The 25,743-nt window shown below is 40.3% G+C and overlaps 1 protein-coding gene across 1 annotated transcript in view; it reads right to left on the minus strand.

The window, feature by feature from the left end:
- Positions 1 to 374: 374 nt before the first annotated feature.
- Positions 375 to 25,743, minus strand: part of Crb1 (crumbs cell polarity complex component 1) — a 171,646-nt gene continuing 146,277 nt past the window's right edge. The window contains exon 12 of the mRNA XM_021198249.1: positions 375 to 929. Within this exon, the coding sequence (XP_021053908.1) occupies positions 714 to 929 (216 nt within the window). The 3' untranslated portion in view covers positions 375 to 713. The remainder of the gene's footprint in view (positions 930 to 25,743) is intronic.

The following is a 25,743-nucleotide window of genomic DNA, read 5'->3' on the forward strand; positions in this document are numbered from 1 at the left end:
TTTACTCCAGTGAGCCTTGTTATCTCCTGAGGCCTAGGATGACAGGCAGGGGCCACACTCACTCGTCACTTATGTGGACAAGGAGGACACAAACTCCAGTTCTGACACTCACACAGCCCTTGCTTTACCCTTGCTAGTCGTTCACTCAGGTCCCATTGGAATCTTTTACCATATGACAGAAGTTTCAAAAGTAAGATGAACATGGTTGGACACATATAATCTGGAGGGTGATTTTGAGGCCAGCTTGGTCTATGTAATGAGTCACTGTCAAAACAACAACAACAACAACAACAACAACAACAACAACAACAACAAACCATAAAACCTTCCCTACAAAATAAAAAGTGAAAGTTGTATTCTATTTTTTTCTTCTTGGTTCTGTATAATTAATGGCACTTGGCTACTAAGCATTTTATGTAGATTACCCAGCAAAGAGTTTAACAGGCAGCCTCTGAAGTTCTGAAATACTGCGTTCTCTGTCTGCAAGATGTTTTCCTAATTCTGAGGCTGACAGGCAGACACGGGGACACTCTTCTGTGATGGATGACATAACTACACAGAGATGTAAGGTGAATCCCCAGGAAGGTCTATGAGGTATCTATCCTTCTCACAGTCCCAGCTGTAAGTATCTCTAGTGATGTAAAACCATCTTCACTCAGGCACGACCCGGTACTCATCATGTTGTTCTCTGTTCTGAGAGGAGCAGCAGGCTCCTAGATGAGCCTTTCCAGTGTCGGGGGCGGCATCCTGATCCACATTTCCACTCGAGAGCCAGCTTTCTCCTGACCGCTGGGGCTGTAGGCTCCTTGAGTCGCCCTTTTGTTGGAGGCGATAAGAGAAGCAACTGCAGCAAGCAAGAGGATGAAGAACAGGGCCAAAGTTCCGGAGCCAACGGCGGTGAAAATGCCCAGGAGTCTGTCATCAGTCAGCTGCAAGGATTGAAGGGATGATTATGTGAGTTCGAGAGCAAAGGTTCCTGCTAGGACCGTGGTACTTTGAGATGGGTACCAAGGAAATGGAGTTGGTACCTTTCAGCAGTGTAACAAGACCAAGGCGTTCCAGACTTTTCTGATTCTCAAGTCATGCGCAAATGGTGCCCTACCTTGGTTCTAAGGTCTGTTGTGAGAAAATGTGTGTGAAATAATTTATTGTATTGACTCAGCGCTGTTGTCTTGATGACTAACATCCTTCATTTAAAGAGAAAAGGTTGGAGCCACATATGTGCAAAATCATCCTAAATTTACTGGACTGTGTGTGACATTCATGATTTGTTCCCTTCCTCGTTCAAGCGCATGATGTTGAACCAACAATGTGATTGCTTCAAAGCCTTTGGGAGAAAGATTAGATTAGCTGGGTCTTGAAGAACACACCCCTAGAGAAGGAAGACTGATGGGCTACTTTCAAAGTCAGCTTCTGGGTCATCATTTTGATTGGGATGTGATGTAACAACTGATGTTTGGGAAAGCAGCAGGAAGAACCCTGCGGGAAAGCAATGAGACTTTCCAAGTACACAGAGGGTTCGGTTAACGACCCGCTGCCTCCTCTCTTTAGCAAAGCAGCAACCTTTTGGCTTAGCAATAGGTTACAGGAATATGCGTAGAAATGTGAAGGAGAGACGCAGAACTGTGTGGATTGTTTAGATGATGTGTTCAGAGTACTCTTTCTGGCAGCTAGAATAAGCTGTTTTGCCTTCTCACTTTTCATTTAGCTATTTATCTGTGTGATGGTTGTCTCATTACCAGAACAACAGAATGTTACAAATGAAAACATTGTTTTAACATGCTGGGCAATTTAATGCCCTTACTGCCTTTAATCATTTTTATTGTTGCTATTGTTCCTTCAGAGTTTGGTTCAAATAATCATACAATTAATACCACACAGTAAAGTCCCCATGATGTTACCTTTGATCTAGTTACTCTTATGTTACCATGCTCATATGTGGTTTACTAGCTTTTCACAAACTCATCATTATATATCAGTTATGGAGGCATCTATAAGCTAAAATATAAAAATACAAATATATCAAAGCTGAATCCAGATCTTCATTTTTGAGGATAGGAGAAAAGAACCACATTCACACATATGTACACATGATTACAGTACATTGTAAATGTGTATTATGAGTGTCATGGATATTAAGTGTAGAGTACTTGGATTTTTTTTAACTTGAAATAAAATATATGGTTGTTCTTTGAAGGATGAGGGAGTATTCAACTCCTGTAATTAAGGAATTAATTTCATTTAAATAAAACAACTTGGATTGAAATTTAAAAGGGAGACTTAAAAAGTCTTTGGAATTGAGGGAGGGGACTCCAGGGCGAGCAAAGATTGCACATACAGTTATATGTCAGACAGGTGAGAGTATAAAGTTACAAGGAGATAAATCGTCTCAAGCAATCCAAATGCCACCCAAAGTCAGTGCTTGTCCTGTGGTCACAGAGGAGCCACTGATTAATGATCTTCAAGCAAGAGCTTGGCAGGTCTGGACCTGTGTCTCAATAGTGTGACTCCCATGATGGGCGGGGGGGGGGGGGGGGGGGGGGGGGGAGAGAGAGAGAGAGAGAGAGAGAGAGAGAGAGAGAGAAGGGAAGGAGCAGGGGATGGGAGGTAGAAGGCGGGGGAGGTTAGACAAGAAATCAGAAGCACCTGTAGATCAGCAGGAAACCCTTGGCAGTACTCCCTGGGGATTTATGACAAAGCACTGTCTTCAAGGGGGGTTGCTGTTACTGCTGTTGCTGTCTCTGCTCAGTTGTGGCCCTTAGAGAGTAAATAGTTGTTGGCTAGATGAATGAGATAGGATGCTCATAGCCACGCAGGCAGGAGACAAATCACTTTGTTTTCTTCTGGTTTTTGAACATTTCTAGATATTTTGTGTGTGTGTCACTACAGAGGCTGATTACACTGGTGAAGAGGAAGCCCTACACCCTAGCACAGTGTAGCTGGAGAGGGCAACGGGGGGGGGGGGAGGGAGGGAGAGGGGGGGAGAGGGGAGAGAGGGGGGGGGGGGGAGCGAGGGCTGAGACCTCGATGGTGGTACCCAGGCTTTACAGTGCGAACAGAGAAGTGACCTGCTTCCTTTACTTTGTGGCCTGTGATCAATCAGGACTTTGTAGCTCTCTCACCAGCCTGAGAAAAGAGGGTGCAGTGTCAAGAGCTGAAGTCTGGCTACACCTCTGTCACTCTAGGCTGAACACTGACATGGTTAAGGGGAAGAGGCTAGCCTTGGATTCCTGGCTCGGCCTGTTATGGATCTGAATATCAGCAACTTATTTCACAGTTGGAGAGTTGCTTATTCACCTCTCAAGGTGGGTGTTGCTAATGACTAAAAGAATTGGGATTAAAGGTAATACAACAAGCCTAAACTATACAAAGCATGGCTGCATGTTCTCAAAAGTCATCAATAGACAGAACACATTATTGACCATGATCTCCAGTTCTATTAATTTTTAAAGGAGCATCTTGCCACTTGATCATGAAAGACCATCTATGAATCTGAGCTGCCGTGTTAGGCCTCATGTAAATATTTTGATGAAACAATCCCCCTGACTCTGTCAAACCATGGCATTAAGCATGGGGCTGAAGTGAATGGCATTTTCAAATTGCTTTGAAGGCATTTTACTTTTGAGTTTCCATGACTGAAGGACTACTTTTTGCTCTGTTATTCTTCAACAATTCTTTACAAATATAGAACCTAGATGGATCTTATGATAACTCAAACGGCACTTACACAAGAACCCATGATAGAGTTGTCAAAAGATAGAACCTGAATGGCAGAGAAAGGCTATGTTCTAACACTGGGCTTGTTGACATTTCCTTGGTATGTCCAAGTTAACAATACATTAAAAAAGAATATATAATAAAGATTACTTTCCTAAAAGATTTTCATCAATCTATAGTCCATTCTCATGTTGTTATCTTTAAGTTGTACATGTGTGTGTTATTTATGACTAAACTGTGATTATCTTGAACTCCCCACCTTCAGAACGAAGTGAAGAAATGCTTTGTTTTGATTATGAATGTTTTGGCTTAGTTGTAGCCAAAGCATTGGGAAGAATAATAAATATATTAGAAGCAGTCTTGAAAAACTATGAAGCCATAAGGATTTATATGAAGACTTACCTCATACTTTCAAGGCGCTGGAAGTAAAAACTTGCAAGCATTCATTCAAAGTGAAGAGAGTTGCAAATGAATGTTGTTACCATGTAGGTTCTAGAAAAATGTGGAACTTACAAAAGCAATCTTGAGTTCCAGCTTCTTCCTGGCCTCCTTTACACTCACCTTTAACCTGACATCTGCCACATAGAACAGGGACTGCTTGTGAATTTGTCCCTGCCCCCATGTACTGCCACTGAGTGGTGATTTTTTTTTTTTTTTAAATAAACAATTGTGGTTAAAAATAGTGGTGCTATTTGGCTTCTGGAAAAGGCTATAGTAGATTTAATTCACTCAAATTTTTCTTAAAACTCAGTTACATGTCAAGTAAGTAGGAACATGCAGAGACAGTGAATGAACTGTGGGGTTTGTGTGTTAAAACAGAAACTATGTACAGCTTCTTCCTGTAAGAATTGGTATGTGTGACAGATGTATTTAAATGTTACACAAATAACCATAAAACATTATTAGGTGAATTGGTGATTAATGGAGAAATTACTTTCAACAAGTGTTTTCAAATACCACTTAGAATATTTATTTATTTATTTGGAGCAGAAACTGAAAAAAGGCTATCCAGTGACTGTCCCACCTGGGGATCCATCCCATATACAGTTACCAAACCCAGACACTATTGAGGATGCCAATAAGTGCTTGCTGACAGGAACTTGATATAGCTGTCTCCTGAGAGGCTTTGCCAGTGCCTGACAAATACAGAAGTGGATGCTCACAGTCATCCATTGGACTGAGCACAGGGTCCCCAATGAAGGAGCTAGAAAAAGGACCCAAGGAGCTGAAGGGGTTTGCAGCCCCATAGGAGGAACAACAATGTCAACTAACCCGTACCCCAGAACTAAACCACCAATGAAAGAGTACACAAGGAGGGACTCAAGCTTCAGCTGCATATGTAGCAGAGGATGGCCTTGTGGGACATTCAATGAGAGGAGAGGCCCTTGGCCTTTTGAAGGCTCTATGCCCCAGTGTAGGGGAATGCCAGGACAGTGAAGCAGGAGTGGGCAGGTTAGTGAACAGGGGGAGGGGGGAAGGTTGCAGGGGAAATGAGGAAAGGGGATAAAATTTGAAATGTAAATAAAGAAAATATCTAATAAAAAAGAATATCTACTTGTATCTGCAAATCAAAAGCAATATAAAGGCATCAATCACTTCAACCCTCCTGCCAAACTAAAGGAAGAGATAAGAATCCAGCTTTAAGATGTGAGAGAGCAGCTCCTGGGAATCCCTACTATAATAATTAGATCCTCACTTTATGGATGGTAAAACACTCCCACGTAGGCCTGAATCCTTGAACTATATCTTATCAGTGAGTTGCTAGAAACAGGCGTTTCCATAGTAATGCTGATGGTGCCAGAGCTTTGTTTTTAAAATTATCATTGTGACAGCTGCCAATTTTCAACCATAAATATACTGTTCACTTTACAGTTTGGGGGTTGGGGGGAATAAAGTACTGAAAATTTAAAGGAAGAGAATTGGGAACTGTCCCTAAACAGCAAAGAGGGGATTTAGCCAGATGTTCCTTCTACAGAACCTAAGATTTAGGAAAGAGAAGAAACAGTGGCCCCAGAGAGTTCATACACCTCTCCCTAGGGGCAGCCATGGTGAACAGCTGGCAGCTGAGGAGGGATGACACTTAAACTGCGCCCATGTCTTCCCCAGGTGTGTCTGCTGCTCCCTAAAACAGAACTCTCCCTGGGATTTTTGAGAACATCTAAACAGTGACATTCCCCTCCTTTCCCCCACAGAACTGTGTAAGAATGCAATTGGCAGTCTTCAACGTCCTGGAATATAATCTTTCTCATAAACTCTCACCATACTGTTGTAATGCCAGGCATTAACCGATGGGTCTATATTAGAGGTTGTATGGAAACACTGGAAATCAATGAGAAAGATAGGAACTGATCCAGCATAAAGTTAACTCACACACTCATCAGCCCAACGGTGGCCTGTTTAGTCTTGTGGACTTTCAGGGAAAAATAAACTCACACTTGCTGATTTAAGATGTACTGTGACGGTGACCAGAAAGTGACACAATTCTTCCTGAATTCAGCAAACTGAGATTATGCATGAGCTCCCTGTAAGCACAGGACTGTCTCGTGTTTCAGGGCTAATCAGTATGACTGAAGTTCTTGTGCTATTTCCTGCCTCTTTTCAACTTTAGACACAGAAATTGGGCAAAAGCTAAAAGCAGCCAGAAGTCTGAAGAGCAAGGCTTTCCTGTTTTACTTGCTGGAAACAGGTGGTATGAGCAATATCATTGTTTGTCTTGGAACGCAAGACTTCGAGAATAAAAATTATCTCTCCTTCTCTCATGCAAAAACCAAGTTCCAGCCCTCACTCACTTAGCTTGCAATATGCTTTATAAATTTATTGGCCAGAGATAAAGAAATGGCTTGCCATTTCTCTCAAGTACACGGTGCTATGTCATTGATTCACTGTCTACATTTCCTGCTGCTTCAGGAACTCTGCTGAGGTACAAATGCTTGCCTTACTTCACTTCTCTTCCATGTCCTCTTCTCTCCTTGATGCTCTTGGAACAGTATCTATCTCATGCTCTGATCGTGGACACGTGGCAGGAGGGAACAAAGTACCTGTCCAACAGCACGTCTTGAGCTACTCACTTCTCAAGCACAGAACCTCTTTCTTTTGAGATTTAAATCTAACCAAAAAACCTTTTGAGATTTAAATCTAACCATGCGCATGAGCTCCGCAGAGGGTGGAGACAGTTTGCTTTGGCTCCCAGTGAAGATTTCAGGTAATTAATTCCTGGGATGCTGGTGGCAAAAAAGGAAGGAGATGACAAAGAGACTGTCTTTGTGAAAGCAGGCGCCTGCTTTCTATTTAGCTTTATTTTTCCTGCCCCTCACGTTCCAGGTGACACAAGTAGGAACTCCTACTGAAGACAAAAAAAAAAAAAAAAAAAAAATAAGGAAGCTGCCATCAGCCACAGTTTCCGAGATCTGGATATTTCTTTTCATCTCCATTAGGCGATCTCTCAAACTATTACATTGGCACGTGTTGGTCTCAGAAAAGCTTCCTCTTTTGTCTCTCCTCTGTGCGTCCTTTTAGAAATCAGTGCTTGTTGATGAATGATCCGGCCTGTGGAAGATGCAGCACTATGAGCTGCTAACACTTCGAGCTCTGACTCCTTCTCTTCAGTTCTCTGTGGTCAGACCTATCCATAGCCAACTCCTCTCGACTGCTTCTGTCTCTTCTTCATTCCCATAGCCATAGACCTGGCTTAGTAACCTAGCTAAGTAGTTTATCCTCCACCGCTTTCTCTTCCATGCCAACTGCCATCCCTATAGCCCAAAGAAAGAAAGAAAGAAAAAAAGAAAGAAAAAAAAAAAAAGAGAAATACTAGGAACAAAACAAAACAAAACAAAAAAACCCAAACCAACCCAGACCTTACCAGACTCAGTCGCTAGTGAGAATTAACCCACACCACACCTTAGCGTAGCAAATCTAAATTGCTAATTTTAAAATCTAGTTTCTCCGTAGATGAGTTTTCTGTTTGTTTGTTTGTTTTTGTTTTTGTTTTGGGGGGATCACTGTTTCTGATTACTAGCCAGGTGGTAATCATAGCAAAGCAACTCTCTATAGTTGTCATATCAGAATCAAGGGTCATCTGCTGTGCCGTTTCCATTTTAACCAGAGAGCACAGCATGGCATGATTTCAGTCAATCCCTCTCCTCTCCACTTTTAGAACATTATTCATTTGTCCTACTGCTCACAGGCAACATTCTATCCCAGATGACTACGCATCGAGGGTATCTATTTACTCTGGAACTTTCCAGTAATACAAAATGCAGAGCTTTGCACAAAGCGGTCGATCATTCAATATCGACTCACAGCTGTAATGCTCACCGCTCTGCTTGATGCATTATTAAATTATTGTTTTACGTGTAAGGAAAGCTGTACAGCGCTCAGAATGTTTAAGGGTCGGGTCATTTACTCCTCTGCCCATACAGTCACTCTATTGCCTTTTTACTGAATATCCCCTACGCTGCAGAGATCATGTAAGATATTGGAGGCAGAGAATGAAGTTGTAATAATCATTGGCTAAAAAAGGTCCTCACTGTTCAATAGTAGTGTGTGTCGGGGGTTGGGGAACAATTCCACAAGGATTCATTGTTCTGCATGGCAAATGCTAGCCTGGAGGTCCATGTACAGGATGCTGAGGAGGGGAGTTGAGCTTGTGGCATGGCTTTGCCTTCTCAGAGGCAGTTGCTGAGATAATGAGGTAAAACCCTTTAAGCAGAGAGAAATACCATGATCCTGTTCCCTTAAGGAGAACAAGGAACATTTCTTTCTTGTCAGTGAGAAACATGCAAAGTTAGGCAAGTCCCTCTGCAGAGCCACAAATGTAGAATGGAGCAGAGTGGCCCCTTATTTACTAGAAAGACATTTCCCCATTCTAGGCATAGAACAACGTGTAGATATTACAGTCAGCCCTATTTGCTCTTCTTCGGTGAAGTACATTTTCTCCTGTTTTATTTCCTAATCTATACTGTCTATACCAGTTATTTGAAACACTGGCTTCATTACTCCAGTTGTGTGTGTGTGTGTGTGTGTGTGTGTGTCTGCCAAGAGGTCTTCTCTTAACATTGATTTTCTTTATAAACTACATCTGCCATATACAAATTTTAGGAAGTGACCAATAATTATGCCAATTTATTTTATACATAAGCTCAAAAGTTAGGCCATATTCAGTGGCAGATAAATTTAAAAGGCAGAGAGACTCTTTGAAATTAAGTAACACTGAGGTGCGTGAAAACTGACAGCTAAGTGCAAGTAATTTTACTCTGGATTATGGGGGGAGGAGACAAAAAAAGCTATCATTAGGCAACCGTAGATATCAAAATATGAAATGTATATGAAAACTTAAATTTCTTGGGTGAAAGACCAGTGTTGTAGTTGAAGAAGGAAGCCCTTCATCATCGAAGATACTTGCTGAAATTCCAGGGGGAAAAGTGTGAAGCCCGAATGGACACTGCTTGGAAACGAGATGGAGGCATTCAGAGAAAGCTTAACCAAGGTAGCAAAATCCCATAAACTCGCTTCATCTCAGTGACGGCTGTTCTGCCCCCAGTTCCCCGCATTTCCTTCTGATTCCATTTTCTGCTCACACTCCCAAATTGAAAATGCAATATTTTAAAAATTAATTTTTAAATGGAGATTGTACCTCCACCTTGAGTTCATGTTTCTCCCATTGCCCTGCCTCTAGCTGCTCTAGCCCTCGTACTTGCTCTATGCCCTCTCCTCTGTGCTTTCATTCCACAGGAAAAGTTGTTCCCACTGATGGACAATCCTCCTCTGGGCAGTCAAGTATGGATTGCCTTGCATGTCAGTCGCCCTTCTTATAATAAACCTGTACCTTATTCTTTTTTCATACATCTTTCTTTCTTCCAATTTTATTCATCAGGCTGAAAGCTGCTATTAATTTTTTTACATGAGAGAGAGAGAGAGAGAGAGAGAGAGAGAGAGAGAGAGAGAGCGCCAAATCTCTGGCATCCTCGTGGCTTATCACATATTCCTTCCGCAAAGGTAATCTAGTCTGTGTCATTGTATTTATTGCCCCCAAATCAAAACCAGTTGCAAAAGTAATGAAGGTCTATTGGTTTGTGTGGACTTAATCCGTGTCAGTGGAGCTGTAGGAGCATATAAGGATCATTTGACCAGTAAAAGGAAAGCCATAAAAATGATCAAAAAGCCAATAGATACGCTCAGAACACCAAGCTTATTTTACTGAGGATTTATGGCCAACTTAGCAGAAAATCATTTGGTCCAAGTCTACATTCAAATAAATCCCTCAGTAATTCAGCAAAGATTCCAACCTCTGGGGTGGGGGGGTGACAGCCCCCTATAATGAGATAGCCTGGTAACCCCTAACTTGCAGCACATGTAGTTTAATTTTCAACAGTTGTGAGACTGCAGTAAATTCAGCTTTTGAATCACTAGTTCCACTTATACTCAGACCTGCACTAAATTACTGGGGCACGAATGGCATTGGTGCTCAGGCGGCTGCATCGTCCCTTTGACATAGCTAAGTGTTTATTAATCAAATCGGACTTAACTATGGGACACACCCCAGATGGCAGCAAGTGCCAATTCCAGTTGTGTCCCCTCACAGAATAAGTGGATGTCAGATAGTCAGAATCTGCCACTCCATGTCAGCTTGGCCCCAACTCAGCTCTAGGGGTTGAATTTTATTGACCAGAATCAAATTGGCTTCCCCTTGTGTAGGTGATAAAGTATGGTGTCAAGTCACCCATGTAAAATGTATAACTTTAACTTTGACAGTCTGTCACTGAAGTCCTTGTTTATATAATCTATTGTGCCATTTAGTCTATTCTTATTTTAAAGAGAAGACATAGAACTAAAACCTATTCTGCATCTATTTGATTGATGAATGTCTGTACATTGCACCTCCCTTTAAATAATCTTGGGAGTGGCTATTTCTATTGTCACTGTCAACTTTCATATCAAATTATCAGACTTTCAGGTTTAAGCTCTGCCTTATGGGAGATGAAGGATGTACATGATGCTATGATGGGAAGCTTTCCACAGCCCAGACATTGCTTTTCCAAGTAGACTTGGTACATTTGAACAGAGAGCACTGTGCTCCTGAAGGTGGGGTAGGCCTGCATTCCCAGTCAGCAAAGATAGAAATCTTCACATTGTGAGGACTTCTGAAAGTTGTACTCAGTATTAGAAATAAAAGAGTCCTTCCCAAAGTTGGTATTTCAAATTGATAAAAGTCTAAAATTAGCAGAATTGGAAAAAAAAATATGTTTGCCTTTTCTAACAGTTTACCTCATTGACCAAATGCCCAATTGGGTACATAATTTGTTTGTATTAGTACTGAGGAATCTTAAGCATTTCTTCTTGGAGGAGAGCAAATGCAAAATCTAACAGCATTTCTTATGAACTTAAAAATATTGTCAAATTTCAACAGATCTTTATCTGTAAACTTGAGACAAATTAGAATAGACTACTAAAAATTAGATCTGATAATGTAGCAGAAATTACATTTGACATTTCTGAGTCTCTAAGTCTATGTGATATGTACAGTGATTAGAGTATTTAAAGCATCATCATCATCTTTTGAAATAATATATCTGACACTTGGTCAATAGAGTGTGGGGAGCAGAAGACCCCTGTCCCTTCATGACAAAGTGTCAAGGACAAGTTACAAAAACCACCTCTTTACCAATGGCCAATTTTCAAGGACTGCTTTAATGAAATTAAGATCAGAGCCATTGCTTTCTCTTCAGCCGAGACCTATTTAAGAAAATTAAATTATGCACCTAGAGTATGCCATCATAATTTGCTTGTCCAGTTTGCTAGTAATATTCTCAAAACAGGATTTTCTTTCCAGACAATTATATTGCTAAGGACATTTTCTCCTATCTGCAGAATGCCAATATTTGACACTCTCCCCCTATCCGACCAGAATTTTGAAGTAATTGTTAGAAACAATATTATCTTCCCTATGTTAAATGATCTGAAATCTGGGGAAGCTTTTGTTTTCTTAAGTCTCCCAGGGGGATTTAGAATGAATTCATACTCTGAATGATTCCCGTACCTTAGATCACACCCACTTACCCCTTTAGAACGAGTTTTCCTGGGTCCTGTAATTGTTCACTTCAGTAACCATTTAGATTATTCATCTCAGGGAATGTGGCTGGCTTAGGAACCTCAGGAAGAAATCCGTGATTAGTCACCACCTTGAAAAATCCTCCCCAATTCTGTTTACCAGGATCTGTGCCAACTCTCCAAACGTGCTGGGAGCTCATGTTCTTTTCAGGGTCACTCTGCCTGCATAGCACAGATTAAACACACAGCCTTGGTATTTTCAGTGTTGTGAGGAGACACATTTACATTCCAGTGACAGCACTGGGTGTCAAAGGAAGCCATCTGCCGTAATTTAACAACAGTGGGATGGGATAGCTGTAGTCTCCACAGGAGAAAGCAAGCCGCAGCACAACTCAGCTCAAGTCCTCGTCTTTGTGTGGTCCACATGATGAAACCACCGTGATGTAAAAAGATTTTAGATTCCAGTGGGTTTTACTCCCTGTTCCCCCGTCACTCAGTTTCATTGCCCACTTTTACTAATATTCGATTGTTACTATTTTAAGAGTCATTTTCCTAGTTTCGAGAGCCTAGAATAAGTGTGTTCTTTCTACTACAAAAATAACATCTACATCTTTGGTTACTAGTCCATTTGGTTCAGGTGATTCATCTTTCTAACATATAGCTCATTTTTGACAATGGAGTTACCCATGAAATACTTCAGAATTAAAGGGTGGTATAAAGAAAAGGGAAAATTAATTACACACTAAGGATTTAATATGTTCTGGCGTTATCGGATGCCATCACATCTAAATTTTCACAATTTAATAATGTAGACTCCGTTTAAAGGTTATTTAAACAGTTTATCCAGAGTCATGCAGCTGGCAATCTGAAAACTTGGTATTCAAATTACAGAGTGTGTTCAATCATACACAGCTGCATCCTCTGTAGGAAACCAAATGAATATAAGGCCAAATCTACCCTGTAATTTCAGTTGTTGGTAGTGCATGGCATATTTACACGGTGGCATGGTTGTTCAAGTTTCTTCTTATGGGGAATACTTTCATAGTTAGTCATGTTTCCTGGCTTGTCAATGTTCCCTTAACTCTTTTAGGGTTTTACATAGGAGTGCAAGCTTCAACAGAACAAGCTAGTGGGTGGGGAGGTTTCTTTATGAGTCCTAGGAAGGTACCTAGTATAAGGCTGTGATTGGGAGGGAAGTTATCTATAGCGTGTGTGCGTGCGTGCGTGTGTGTGTGTGTGTGTGTGTGTGTGTGTGTGCTCCTGTATGTTGTGCACTGAAATACTTAGCGGAAGAACAAAGAAAGAGACCCATAATTCACAACACTCAGTCCTCTGTTTTTAACACCCAGCATGTCTATCAAGAAACAAAACAACTAAACAATGCAGAAAATCTTCCAGGGTTGCTGCTCGTAGACAACAGCTCTGTGCTGCTCCCAGTCTTAGCTGAGCATAGCAGGCGGTGGTTAAGAAGGTAGCGATTCACAGTGTCAGGAAACAAAGTATCAAGCCATCAGCTCGCTTTTTAGGAGCAGCACTTAGATTGCAGCCATGTATTGCTTCCAACTGTAAATACTAACAGGGAAGCGAAGAAAGAGATCTCCATTCTCCATGGCTGCCTGAGCTCAGCATATTACATGCCACTCTGGCACTATTTGCTGAGCTGCAGTTAATTGTACCTCTTGTTAACAAGTTGCTGTGTATTTTCACTCCATCAGCAGGTTCTTGAATCAATGCCGATAGTAGCTTTGACTAACATCAGCATAATTTGACTTTGATGGAAAATTTGAAATTTATGCATAATTAAAAATTACACATCCATTTCCTAATGTTCCTGGGAAAGGCAATTAATCCTCTTGGATGTCATAGCATTTATATCTGATTCCTCAAAACACATGGCTCCTTTGCCTCTGACTGACTACAGGGCTTTACTATGGTTTTAGGACAAAGAAGCACATTTAGGGCAAACTAAGAATGCCTTTGACACTTGACCCAATGTGGAAAAGATTTAAGGTTTCCAAGAGCATGGGAGAAGGGCAGTGCTGTTATATTCCCTTTGAGACACTAAGTAGAGTTTCAAAACCATTATATAGGAGTTCCCATTTTCTTATAACTGGAATGTTACAAAGGAGACTGGAATATTATTTATGGGAAAACATAAACACATTTCATTACATGTAAAATATATGTCTTATTATTTATAAAGTATGTAAAGTGTATCAGTGTTATTAAGTATATAAAGTCTAGAAGCATTATTATCCATCAAGTATATACGGTACGTAAAAGATGGTGAATTCATTTGATAAGGATGCTGGCACAGTGCTCCCTACAGTATACTTTTAAGTGACCTCACTACAACAGTAATGTTGTTGCCATGGAAAGATAAAATAAGGTTATTCTACATCCTCCTTTATAGAATCAAGGAAGACAGTATCAGATGTATAAAATACATAAGGGTCTAACTGTTTCACTCAAAAGAAAACACTTAAATGTCTGTAGCAAAAAATTTGAATTCTATCCTGGAGCTTCAACAATTCCTGTCACAGAACATGCTGGACAATACGCAGTTATATTTGGAAACCTATAGCAAACAACATAGTTATTAAGTTTTTACTTTCCTCATGACACTCAGGCTGGCCTTTTTTTGGTGTTAATTTTAATTTGAACTACTTTTTCTTTTTTTAAAAAATTAGATATTTTCTTTATTTACATTTCAAATGCTATCCCGAAAGTCCCCTATNCCCTCCCCCTGCCCTGCTCCCCAACCCACCCACTCCTGCCTCCTGGCCCTGGCATTCCCCTGTACTGGGGCATAGGATCTTTGCAAGACCAGGGCCTCTCCTCCCATTGGTAGCCAACTAGGCCATCCTCTGATACATATGCAACCAGGAGGGTCAAGAATTCAAGGCCAGCTATGTATCTAGTTGCATATCTGGCCTTGAATTCTTGACCCTCTGGGTGCTGGGGCTGCAGACATGTGCCATGCTTGACTGTCCCACTCTTTAATTCCTTCTGCTTATGTCACACAGGAGTCATGCCTCTTGTGTTCCTTTGAAGTCATTCAAGTGACTTTGAACTGAGCTGACAAAGAGATGGCTTTGTAAACCAAAGTGGAATAGAATAAACAAAGAGCAGTTCCTGATACATGGGGAGAAGCTCTCTGCTGGCCAGGGAAAGGCGAGGAAGGCTTATCTGAGCTCTGTATAGGACCTGATCTGTGGCTACCCCTGAACCAAGACTATGACTAAAATCTACAGTGAACAAATCTTGAAGAGGGCGTGGGATACATGAGGGTGTCTTTGTTATACTCTGGATTACCCTAATACCCAAACGTGGTCCAATTCTTCACTCATAGAATTCATACATGTGAACAGCATCCATGTGACACTCTTTCCACCCATGTCAGAATGCCTCTTCCTTCAAATAGTTTTCCTATGAGAAGGAGACTGACTGGCCTCCCTAGCCATTGTGGGATCCTGTGAGATGCCCCACTTGTGTCAGGTCACCAGCTAAACAATCGCACACGTTTCTCAGGTCGCCTCCCAAGTGAGTCTGATGCAGTGTCATTACTAAGGATTCTGAAAATAAAATTTTAAATTAAGGTGCCTGTATTAGTTTCTACCATTTGAGAGTATTTATATTTGTAACGAAGTGGTAAAGCAGTTAAAGCAGCCAAATAAACACAACCTCCAACCTTAAGAAACTGCAAATTAGGATAATTTACACACTGCCAATGGTAATTAGCTTTTGCATACACAGGACTTAATGGTAAAAATAAATAGATACCCGATTCCATTAGGGCGTAGAGCAAACTCTGCAATCGCGTTCACATTTAGGCTGCTTATTTGTCTCTTGAGCTCTTCTTCAGAAGGCTTCACAGACTTCCCTGCACATTGTTGGCCTCATGAAATACACATGGTTCTTGTATGTAAAAGGACATATACTTAAAAACTCACTCTGCACTTAAGAAATGTCAACTGTTTGATAAATTTCTACTATGGCAGTTTACTTGAAACAGCCTCTAAGAGTTTCTCTGTATAAATGAGAAGCCCAGAACTATGTCCTGGGGGAGATGTAAGCAAGTTTAGGGTTAGATGTGCTACATGAGGTGGAGAAAATTACTCAAGTTTTTTTGAGCCTTGGTTTTGCATATAAAGCTGAAAGCACACAGGCATCCCATGCCTAGTATGGTGGACACCTCTTGGCACATCTCTTTGCAGGAAAACATAATCAGAAGAACCCTAGACCCCTGGTTCTGGAGACAGCAGGGTTGCCTGTGCCTGGGCTAACTCTCCTAGGGCAGCCTAATCGTAATCTCTGCTTCTCTAGGCTATGAAAATAGATATGTGCAAATCACCCTCTGCTTAGTATCACGGGGCCATTTTCTCAAGCAAGTAAATGTACTTTCTCACTGTAGTGCTCTTTAGGGCGATGGGTAAAAAGTTCACTAGTCATTACCCCTGAGACTCTATTTAGTGGTTGGATACAGGAAATTTGCTCATTTATTTTTTTCCTGAAGACTTAATCTGATTATATTTAAAACTTCCCAAGACAAAACTGGTTTGGGTCCTTTGAGAAAAATAGACAGCATCATGCACTAAAACTTTAACAAATAATAACACTATAGAATGTCCAGGTGAAACTTTTAAAAGGAGGTTTAAAGCAAGACCTAGTAACAAAATTATGGCAAAAAAATTTTTTCCTCAGCAAAATTCAGATTTGGGCTGGGAAGGTCCTGTTGTGTTCTGTGTTCACTTGTCCCTAAAGCTTACATCCTGAAACCTGAACAAACTCGAAGGTTATGGTGTTAGATAGGACCTTTGGTGTGCTGACTGCCTGGAGGCCCCTTTCATGATGTGAAAAAGTGTCACAAGGGATGTCACTGTCAGGTGTGATAAGAAAGCAGGACTTCATCAGACACTGAAGTTTCTGATGCCCTGACCTTGGACTCTGCTTACCAGAACGCTAGGTAATGTCTCTCCACAGTAAGTAACCCACTATATAGCAGAGACCAGGAGAGATTCCTTCTAAAGTATCTATCTATCATCTATCTATCTATCTATCTATCTATCTATCTATCTATCTATCTATCTATCTATATTACACATGGCTGATTTGCTTGTTATATATCTATTCACCATGCATGTTCTGGTGCCAGTGGAAGCTAGAAACGGGAGTCAGATTGTCTGGAACTGCAGTTACAGATGGTCAGGAGGCACCATGTGGGTGCGGGGAATCAAACCCAGGTATTCTGTAAGAACAGCCTGTGCTCTTAACTGATGAGCCATCTCTCCAGCACAGAGGGATCCCTTCTAATTAGAAAGTGATTGGCAGCTAGCAAAAAAAAAAAAAAAAAAAAAAAAAAAAAAAAAAAAAAAAAAAAAAAAAANATCTCTCCAGCACAGAGGGATCCCTTCTAATTAGAAAGTGATTGGCAGCTAGCAAAAAAAAAAAAAAAAAAAAAAAAAAAAAAAAAAAAAAAAAAGAAAGAAAGAAAGAAAGAAAGATCAGAAGCCAAAGGAATATTTATAGAGAGACATGGCCCCAGCCTAAATGGCAGGGGTATGTGATGATCCTTCTTGCGGGACCTGATGATCACAGAAGCTCGAGCAGTTACAGCCTCTTCTGGTCCGACCCTTCGTTTATTTGAGTTTACATCCACTTATTTCCCAACGTTGCTGTTCCACTCATGCCTGTCCAGCCCTGCTCCTCACATTATCCCCAGGATCTCTTTATTGAGGGCATTTCCCCCTCTCTTGAATGTGGTCCTACTTTCTGTCCTGTAAAATTCTTTCTCGTAGTTCACGTTCTAACTTAATTCCCCGATCCTCTATGAAAACGTCTCCTGAGGCAACCGCTCTCATTGGTTGGGCTTTTGCGAATTTCTGTTGTGCTTCGACTTAGAAACACAAATTAAAGATTGTTAGGAGGTATGTCGTGTAGTTACTTTTTTTTCTCTGAAGAGAGATTTTACTTTCCTTGAAACTACTGTGATAAAAAGATCGTGTATTAAATTTCACTGACTCTCTGTCTTCCTTCCTCTCTCCCCATGTGATTCCCGTTTACCAGAGGTACTGAAGAGACAAACATGCTGGAATGGTTACTTTGGGAAGATGCTTTATTCTTTAGGTTGTGGGGAAAATAGAGAAGGCGCAGACTCCAGCCGCTCCCAGCATTGTCATGGGCCACATGAAAGGACAGGGCACTGGACTTCCTGCCTTGCAGCCCAGAATGTCAGTGAGTCCCCCAGGGAACAGTAAATGTGGACAGAGGCAGCTAAGGATGAGGATGGCTTGGAGGGAGGAGATGGGAGAGGATGTTACAGTGCCTTGCAGATTTGCTGAATCTGGAAAGGAAAGAGCACCCGGGAGAGGGTGTGTGGGCCATTCCTGACCATGAGATTTGGGAAACACTCTCAGGGCTGGACTTACGAAGGCACATTCGGTGCAGAGGCAGAAGTCCCCAGCCACAGCCCCCAGATCCTGAGACTCGGATGCTCTTTCTGCCCACGAACACAACCAGCGTTTTCCGGTTTTGTCCCAGAGCCACTTGCTTTCCCTTGGCATGTCACTCTGTCCTGCTGCTGAGAGAGTTCAGCTGAGGGCTGTAAAGTTCAGTCCTTCGCTCCACGCTATAAAGCCTGTTCCATGATCCCTAAGGAAGTCAATGGCTTTAACGGTTGTCTCCCAGGCTTTCCCTTCCCTAAGCTTGGAAATAAAACACAGTTATAGAGAAAACGAAACCATCAATCCTGGCAAAGCCCCATTATAAACATTGTGAGGCTCCAGTACTGCAGGCATTCTGAGTTCTCTCTGATAATGGGAGCAGGATTTTATTTGCAACTTAATTTTTCCAGTGAAAAACAACTTAAATTCACACTTTGAAAACAGAGAATCATACAAGACAAAAAAATACATATCAAGTGCTTTTATTTTGTAAAGAAAATGCCTCTTCATTATTGAAATCCTGGGCTAAACATGGGAGGGTTTTCTGCTCTCCTACCCTAGCAAGGTTACGCATCTTTCTTCCAAGATACCACATTCCCGTCATCCCTATACTCATTCTGGCAACAAACTCTGATACGCTGTTTTGCAGGCATGATTGACTGATCTAAATTTTCAAGGATAAAGAAAACATTTCATTGTGTCCTTGGGTTCCCATCAGTAAAAGGGGATGGATAATTGCTAAGACTTTTGTAAATAATAAAATAAATGTACATAATGGTTCAGAGTAAAATCTCTTCAAACTTGAGGGATCTCTGACCATAAAATGCACAACAGCAGGGTGTTTAAGTTGCTTGAGGAACAGACACTACAAATGGGGATGGCAGGAACTGAGTGAAGAATACTTTTATTGGAAACAAATAATGTTTCACTAGGCAGAGAAGAATGAAACAAAGATTTTATGAACAGCAGTGGGCGCCATGAGCTCTCAAAGGTGCCTACTTGGCTCTTCCTGGTTTACAGCAGGTGGATTAAAAGGGATGCATAGGTATATTAGTGATATATAACTATGAAGAGAAATTAGCTTTCTCTTTCCAAATCCCCAAGATTTCGAGCAACTCCACCCATTTCCATATAATGAAATGCTCTTATAAATGTAGAGAAAATTGAGCCAGATGTCTGAAAGGATCTTGGGTATCTGTAATTATGTCACAAGCTGTGCCTTATAGATCTAAGCTTCCTCTGGGATTGGTTTTTTGGGAAAAAAAATCTATAAGAAATTTCAGTTCAACATGAACAATGTAATTTCCGAGAACTTTAAATCTTTGGTCGCAATGATACTCTGGTGGGCAGTGTTGCTTCACTGATTCTCAAGGCACTGTGATAGTACAGGGGTCACTCCTGATCAAGCCTTGCCTTTTTCTGGAAAGTCGATCACTGTTCTGCATCTATTATACATGATTAAGTCCACCTTAGTTTAATAACAGTGAGGGATCTCAGCACAAAGAAAGGGATGTTAAGGCTAAAAACTGAAGTTTGAACTACAAAAGCACTCATTTTATCAACTAACTAATTATGTATTAGTATTTACTATGTTCCCAATCTGAGGTTGGCTGTTGAAAATTCAAAGGAACATATTGGTGTTTTTTGTTTGTATGTTCTTTACTTTGTTACAAGTGAATGTGTGTGATGTGAGCATGAGTGTGTGTATGCCTGTTTATGTATATGGGCACATGTATGTGTGTGAGTGTGTAGGCCAAAAGTTGATGCTGGAATCTTCCTCAGTTTCTTATAGCTTTGTTCTTCGAGGCAATATCTCTTAGCCAAACTCAGAGCTTGTTAAATGTATATGGCTAGTCTTGACAGTTTGTTCCATGGAGCCCCTGTCCTTCTGAGGCCAGAGTTATAGGCAGGTTGCCTAGCCAATCAGGCATTTATGAGAGTCCTGGGGATCCAAACCCCTGATTTCTTGATTGCAGGCCAAACAATTTAGTCATTGAGCCATATCACCAGCCCTAGTTCCAAAATACATTTCCCCAAGTGTTAGGTATCAACTAGCATTGATCTTATTCATTTATCATGCACCAATATGAACTTTGTCAAATTGAAAAAGATGTATATACAAATTAATTTTCCCTTATAATTTAGTCAAATAGAATGATAAAGGAAATGTTAGACGTACATGGAAGTAGCTGTAATCATGGCTCTGAAACTAGACAGTGGAACTGTCTTGAGTAGACTTCTTAAATAAACGCATTTTGAATGTAATTTCTGTAAGAAGAATCCAACTTGTTCTTACAAAAATAATAAGAACAGAATTTAATACAAATGTCTCTTCTGTGATTTTGATGTTATACATCTACATATTGCTCCTTCTCTGCAAAATTTGGTCTTTTAATGGCTTTTTCTTTTTCCTATTTTTATTCTTTCTTGCTTACTATTTAGATGGTCTTGCTCTACAGCATGAACTGCCTGTAATTCTATATCGTCTTACGCTTATGATTTTTCTGTATCAGTCTCTGGTCTCATAATTATAAGGCATAAATAGAACTTGTAATTAATTCTAAATAGATTAAAGAAATTCAAATGAAAATAATCTGTACTTGACAGGTGAGTGGAAAAGATAATTGTCATTGAATGACTGGCCTTTTCCATAAAAATTTCTTTCAAAGTTTATGAATATTAGGAAGATCATATATATATATATATATATATATATATATAAACATTTATTCTATTCCATAAATAATTATTATGAGCATAAAGGTTTTAAATGATTACAATAAGATAATTATCTATCTTAAATCAGTTGTATTTTAAAAAATTATTTTACTTTAGAATGTGTGTATATCTTTGTCTGCGTCTGTGTGTTTGTGTTTGTGTGCACACATGCCCATGTACATGCACATGCACATGCACACATTTGAGTGTAGATGCCAGCAGAAACCACAACTGAGTGTCAGATCCCTTGGAACTTGGGTAACATTAAGTTTTGGAAAATAATCTCAGGGTCTCTGAAGGACAAAAGGAGTAAAGGTCTTAACAAATGAGCCTTTTCTCCATCTCCAGAAATCAGTTCTTTTGGCATTTATAATTGTTGAAATGCTAAATTCTTACCACATATCTAATTTTCTATCCAATTTGTTCGTAACAAAAATGGTCAAAGCAGGATTTAATCTCTTTGGCTTCATTTCCTAAAATCAATATAAGTCATGTTTTAAAGTTCACATTACATAACATTAATGGCTCCCCAGGGAGACCTCAGAGGTTCTAACAAACAATATTAAACTATGCCTATTGCTCTTGGTTTTCCACCAGACCTTGACGATAAGACCCTAACACTGAAGATACTACTTTGGTGATAAGACATAGATAAATCAGTTGGTACTATGATGGAAATTCTTTCTTCACTGCAGGCTAATGTTCATGGTACCAGAGAGTGCCATGCAGGTCACTGGGGAAAAAAATTATCAATGGTCATATCTGACTTTAATACCTAAGAGCTATGAGGGTTTAGAATTGCATAAAGTCAAACTCTAGGCAGGAAAACTGTGTCATAGGTACAGTAGTGTCCTGAGTCTTACGGAGACAGTCCACTTCTTTCTGATTCCGTTTGAGACCTGCTCCAAAGGAAGGATTTCATGCTTGGTACTGTCAATTTTGTTGATAGTCTGTGGTTAGTGGGATCATAGATCCCAGGATAATCCACTCTTATTGTTTTTCTAAATGCTCATCTTAAAGTACCTTATGAATACTCATCTTTATGTCCCTAGATTAGCACTGCACTCAGTCTTCATTATGGAAGTTCCTTCTCTTAGTAATTGGTAGTTAATGCAGAGATCATTACTTGTCAAAGTGTAAAAGTATAAGTGATGGTGGAATGCCCAAAGGAGACATTTATGTCTTTCCTTGTAAGGCACAGGGAACATCACAGAAGACAGAGTGGAAAGAATTATGAACCAGAGAATGGGGAGACGTGCATCAAATAGACATCTGTTAAATATGACAAAACCGTTGCACTCATGGTGTAGTTAACATGTTACAAACAAGGCTTGCACAGACTGAGCCCTTCAATATAACATCATGGATGGAGGAGGAGCTTTTGAGACCCCAGTGCTCCTGGAGGGTCTTTTGGAAGTTATTGTTCAATGGGAGGAATGTTGTATACTCATCTTTGGTGGGAGAGCCAACTGATCAGTTGTCCACACTCTAGTAAATAACCTCTCACCCATGCTCATGCAAGTAACCCATTCAGTGGGTTACCACACAAACAATACGTGAGAGCAGGAGGCGCCTTGTTGGGAAATGGAAGGGTTTCGGCAGGAGAGAAAAGCAGTGCAAGAGAGGGGGAGAGGTATGAAAAAGACTAAAATTCACTATAAATGTATAAAACTGACAAAGAAAAATTATAGCTCCCTTTTCAAACTTAAAATTAAGATAAGCAAAGGCCATCCTGTGTCCATTATATAAAACCACAGCATTAACCTGTTGCACACTAGTAAGGTTCCAGGTTGATTGACCACAACTCTGTTTTGAGTGATAATACCGATGCCAACATTTCCCATAAAGCAACAAATAAGGGGAGGAGGGTTGGAAGGATGGCAAGCCAGTTAAGACACTTGCTACCACCTATCCTGACCACCTGCGTTCAGTCCCTGGAGTCCGCATGATGAATAGAAAGAACGGTGTCCTGCAGGCTGTCTTTTGACCTTTGCATGTAAGCTCATGTCTGGCATTGTTAACTGGGCACCAAACCTCTACCTGTCTAGGTCATAGGCACTGGGAGAGAGCATAATACTTTTATTCTCCTAAATGGGCATAGCAGTAAACTCTATCCTAAATTATTATATGTATAACCATCACTAATGCATCCCTTAACCTTTATCAAAGTTTATTTTTGCAGTAGATGTTGATTAATACAGATACCCACATCTGCCAACATACAGAGAGTAAAAGACTGTGGAGTATTTAGCTCTGAATGGGACATTTATGTTATGCCACCTTCCCATAAGGCTCAGGGATGATTGAGGAAGAGCAGACAGAAAGACTGTAAAAGCCAGAGGGAGTAGACATCTGCAGCAAAATAGAATTTGCCAGATATGACAATGCTGTTGTAATGAACTCACAGTGATTGAGACTGTGTACACGAGACCCGCACAAGATCAAGCCACCCAAATACCAGTTTGAACAGAGGAGGGACTTAGGATGTCCCTCCCCTACCTGAGGAGTTACTGGCAAGGGGTGGCTATTTGGAGAAGAAGAGATGGTTTTCTTAAAAGATGCAGGCCTTGAGAGACTGACTCACCATACCCTGATAGGTTGTCTTTCAACCGTGCACAGACAGGTTACACTCAATGGATTCACTGGGTTTGAAACACAATTGCCTGAAGTTGTGAGGAAGAAGTGTTGGTGGGGAAGAAGGCAGGATTATAGGGAATCATTCCTTTAATAATTTAATTAATAAATAATGATAATTATATTTTTAATGTTTTGTGGTGGCCGTACCATTTTACATTCTCAGACATACAAGTTCAAGGGTTTCAGTTTCTTTCCATTCTAACTAGCACATGCTATCCTTTGTTAGTAATAGCCAGCTGAACATGTATAAGGTGATATCCCATGGTGGTACTGATTTATACTCCTCTTATGGTTAGTGAAGCTAAACATCTTGTGATATACCTGCTGGCCGTTTATCCTCTGTGGACAAATATAGAGTGCTATATTTACTTGCTTCTGAATACTAATTAGTGAAAACTCTGGGATAAGTGACAGTGCCTCTTTTAAATTATAATTTGAAGAGAATGCCATTCTGGGTGTTTCCTTCTGCAGGCCAAATTTAGAGTGCAAGACATCACGATGCAGCCTAAGATTGCTGTGCCACTGGCCAGGGCTCTGTTTGCAGGGAGAGCCTGAGGATGTGGGCCAGTCAGCATTGCCCTTGACATCAGCCTTAGCAATTAAGCACAACTCTACCCTCTCAGAAACGATTTATGATTCTGTCACTCATAAATGGTCCCGTGTCCTTGCTGCGTTTATTTTTATTTTCTGCCTCATTCACATGGGTTAATGTCTTCTGTAAGCTTATTTTTACTATGTGAACGAGATTTTCCTACCACTCGCTGTGCTTCTTGGGTCCCCGTGAGGCCCACATCCTCAGATTCTGACGCTTCCGAAGTTTCCTCTGATTAACCTGTCCATTAATTTCTAAATATGTCTTATCCTTCATGCAGCTAGGATAAAGACGGACTTCGCCACCAGATGTGTGTGTTCACTCCCTACATCTCTTCCATTTTGTTTTCCTTGACACTCTCTTCCATATATATATATATATATATATATATATATATATATATATATATATATATATATATATATATATATTTATTTTTACTTGTGCTTTCTCTTTCTGGAAATCTGGCAACAGATAGCACTGGGACAAAGCTTTGAGGCCGAACTGAGAAGGGCTGAGCATTGCCGCCCTGTCTGCTTCACATTGTCAGGGAAATCTGTACCCATCCTGCCTCTCAGCTCAGAGATCACAATTCTTTCTTGAACATGAAGTTTGGAAATGAAAAGCGTGATTACCCCACCGGTATACTGTTCCCCAATTGCACAAACGTGAGTAAGGTAACGTTCCCCTTATATTCCATTTGTTCATTGTAAAATGAGGATAAAAACCACTCTCGAGGTCATTGTAAGAGGGAAAAAAATTGGGGGAGTTACAAATTCAATCTTTCTTAAACTAAAAACAGTTTGTGGTAGGTGTATATATTGATTATTTCAAATTTCAGCAGAATCTTTCCCATTTCTACATTTTCACAGCATGTTTTAGTGGAACAAAGTGGAATACTTCAAAAATTTCCATATACTAACCCCGTTTATACCTTTCTCAATTCCAAGTTCTAGAGTTTGTGGCTAACTATGCTTTCTTTTTTTTTTTTTTCAATTTTGTATTTTATTTTTTGCTTTCTTTTATGCTTCAGTTATTTAATACAAATTAATGGTAAATTAACAAGTTTATAGGAGTAACTTACCTAGAAATCAATCTATAGGGTTGTGCGGCAAAGCCAGCCTAGTGATTTAGGTCTGGGGTCTCAGACACTTATAGGCAAAAAGGATCATAAATTGAATGGCAGGAGGATTGTAAGTTCAAGGTCTGTCTGATCTACAGAGTGAATTAAAGGCCAATCTGAGAAACTTTGTGAGACCCTTTTTCAAAAGAAGTAAAAACTAAAAAAGATGGGATATATCTTAGAAGCTGAGTATGTGCATAGCAGTTGTGGGACCTTAGGTTCATTTAACTGGGTTAAATGTACACTGCTAATAGATAAAATGTAAAAAATACCCTTCAAAATCTTAAATAATAATGGTCGGCAATCTTCATAATATCAACCTTCATGATGTTTTGATATCTTTAGACTGACTATATTTTCGTCGACAAAGATTTAATGTTGATTGTGTTTTATGCATTTTTTTTTTGTTTTGTTTTTTTGAGACAGGGTTTCTCTGTATAGCCCTGGCTGTCCTGGAACTCACTTTG

This window comes from Mus pahari, chromosome 5, assembly GCF_900095145.1.
Source record: "Mus pahari chromosome 5, PAHARI_EIJ_v1.1, whole genome shotgun sequence".
NCBI lineage: Eukaryota > Metazoa > Chordata > Mammalia > Rodentia > Muridae > Mus > Mus pahari.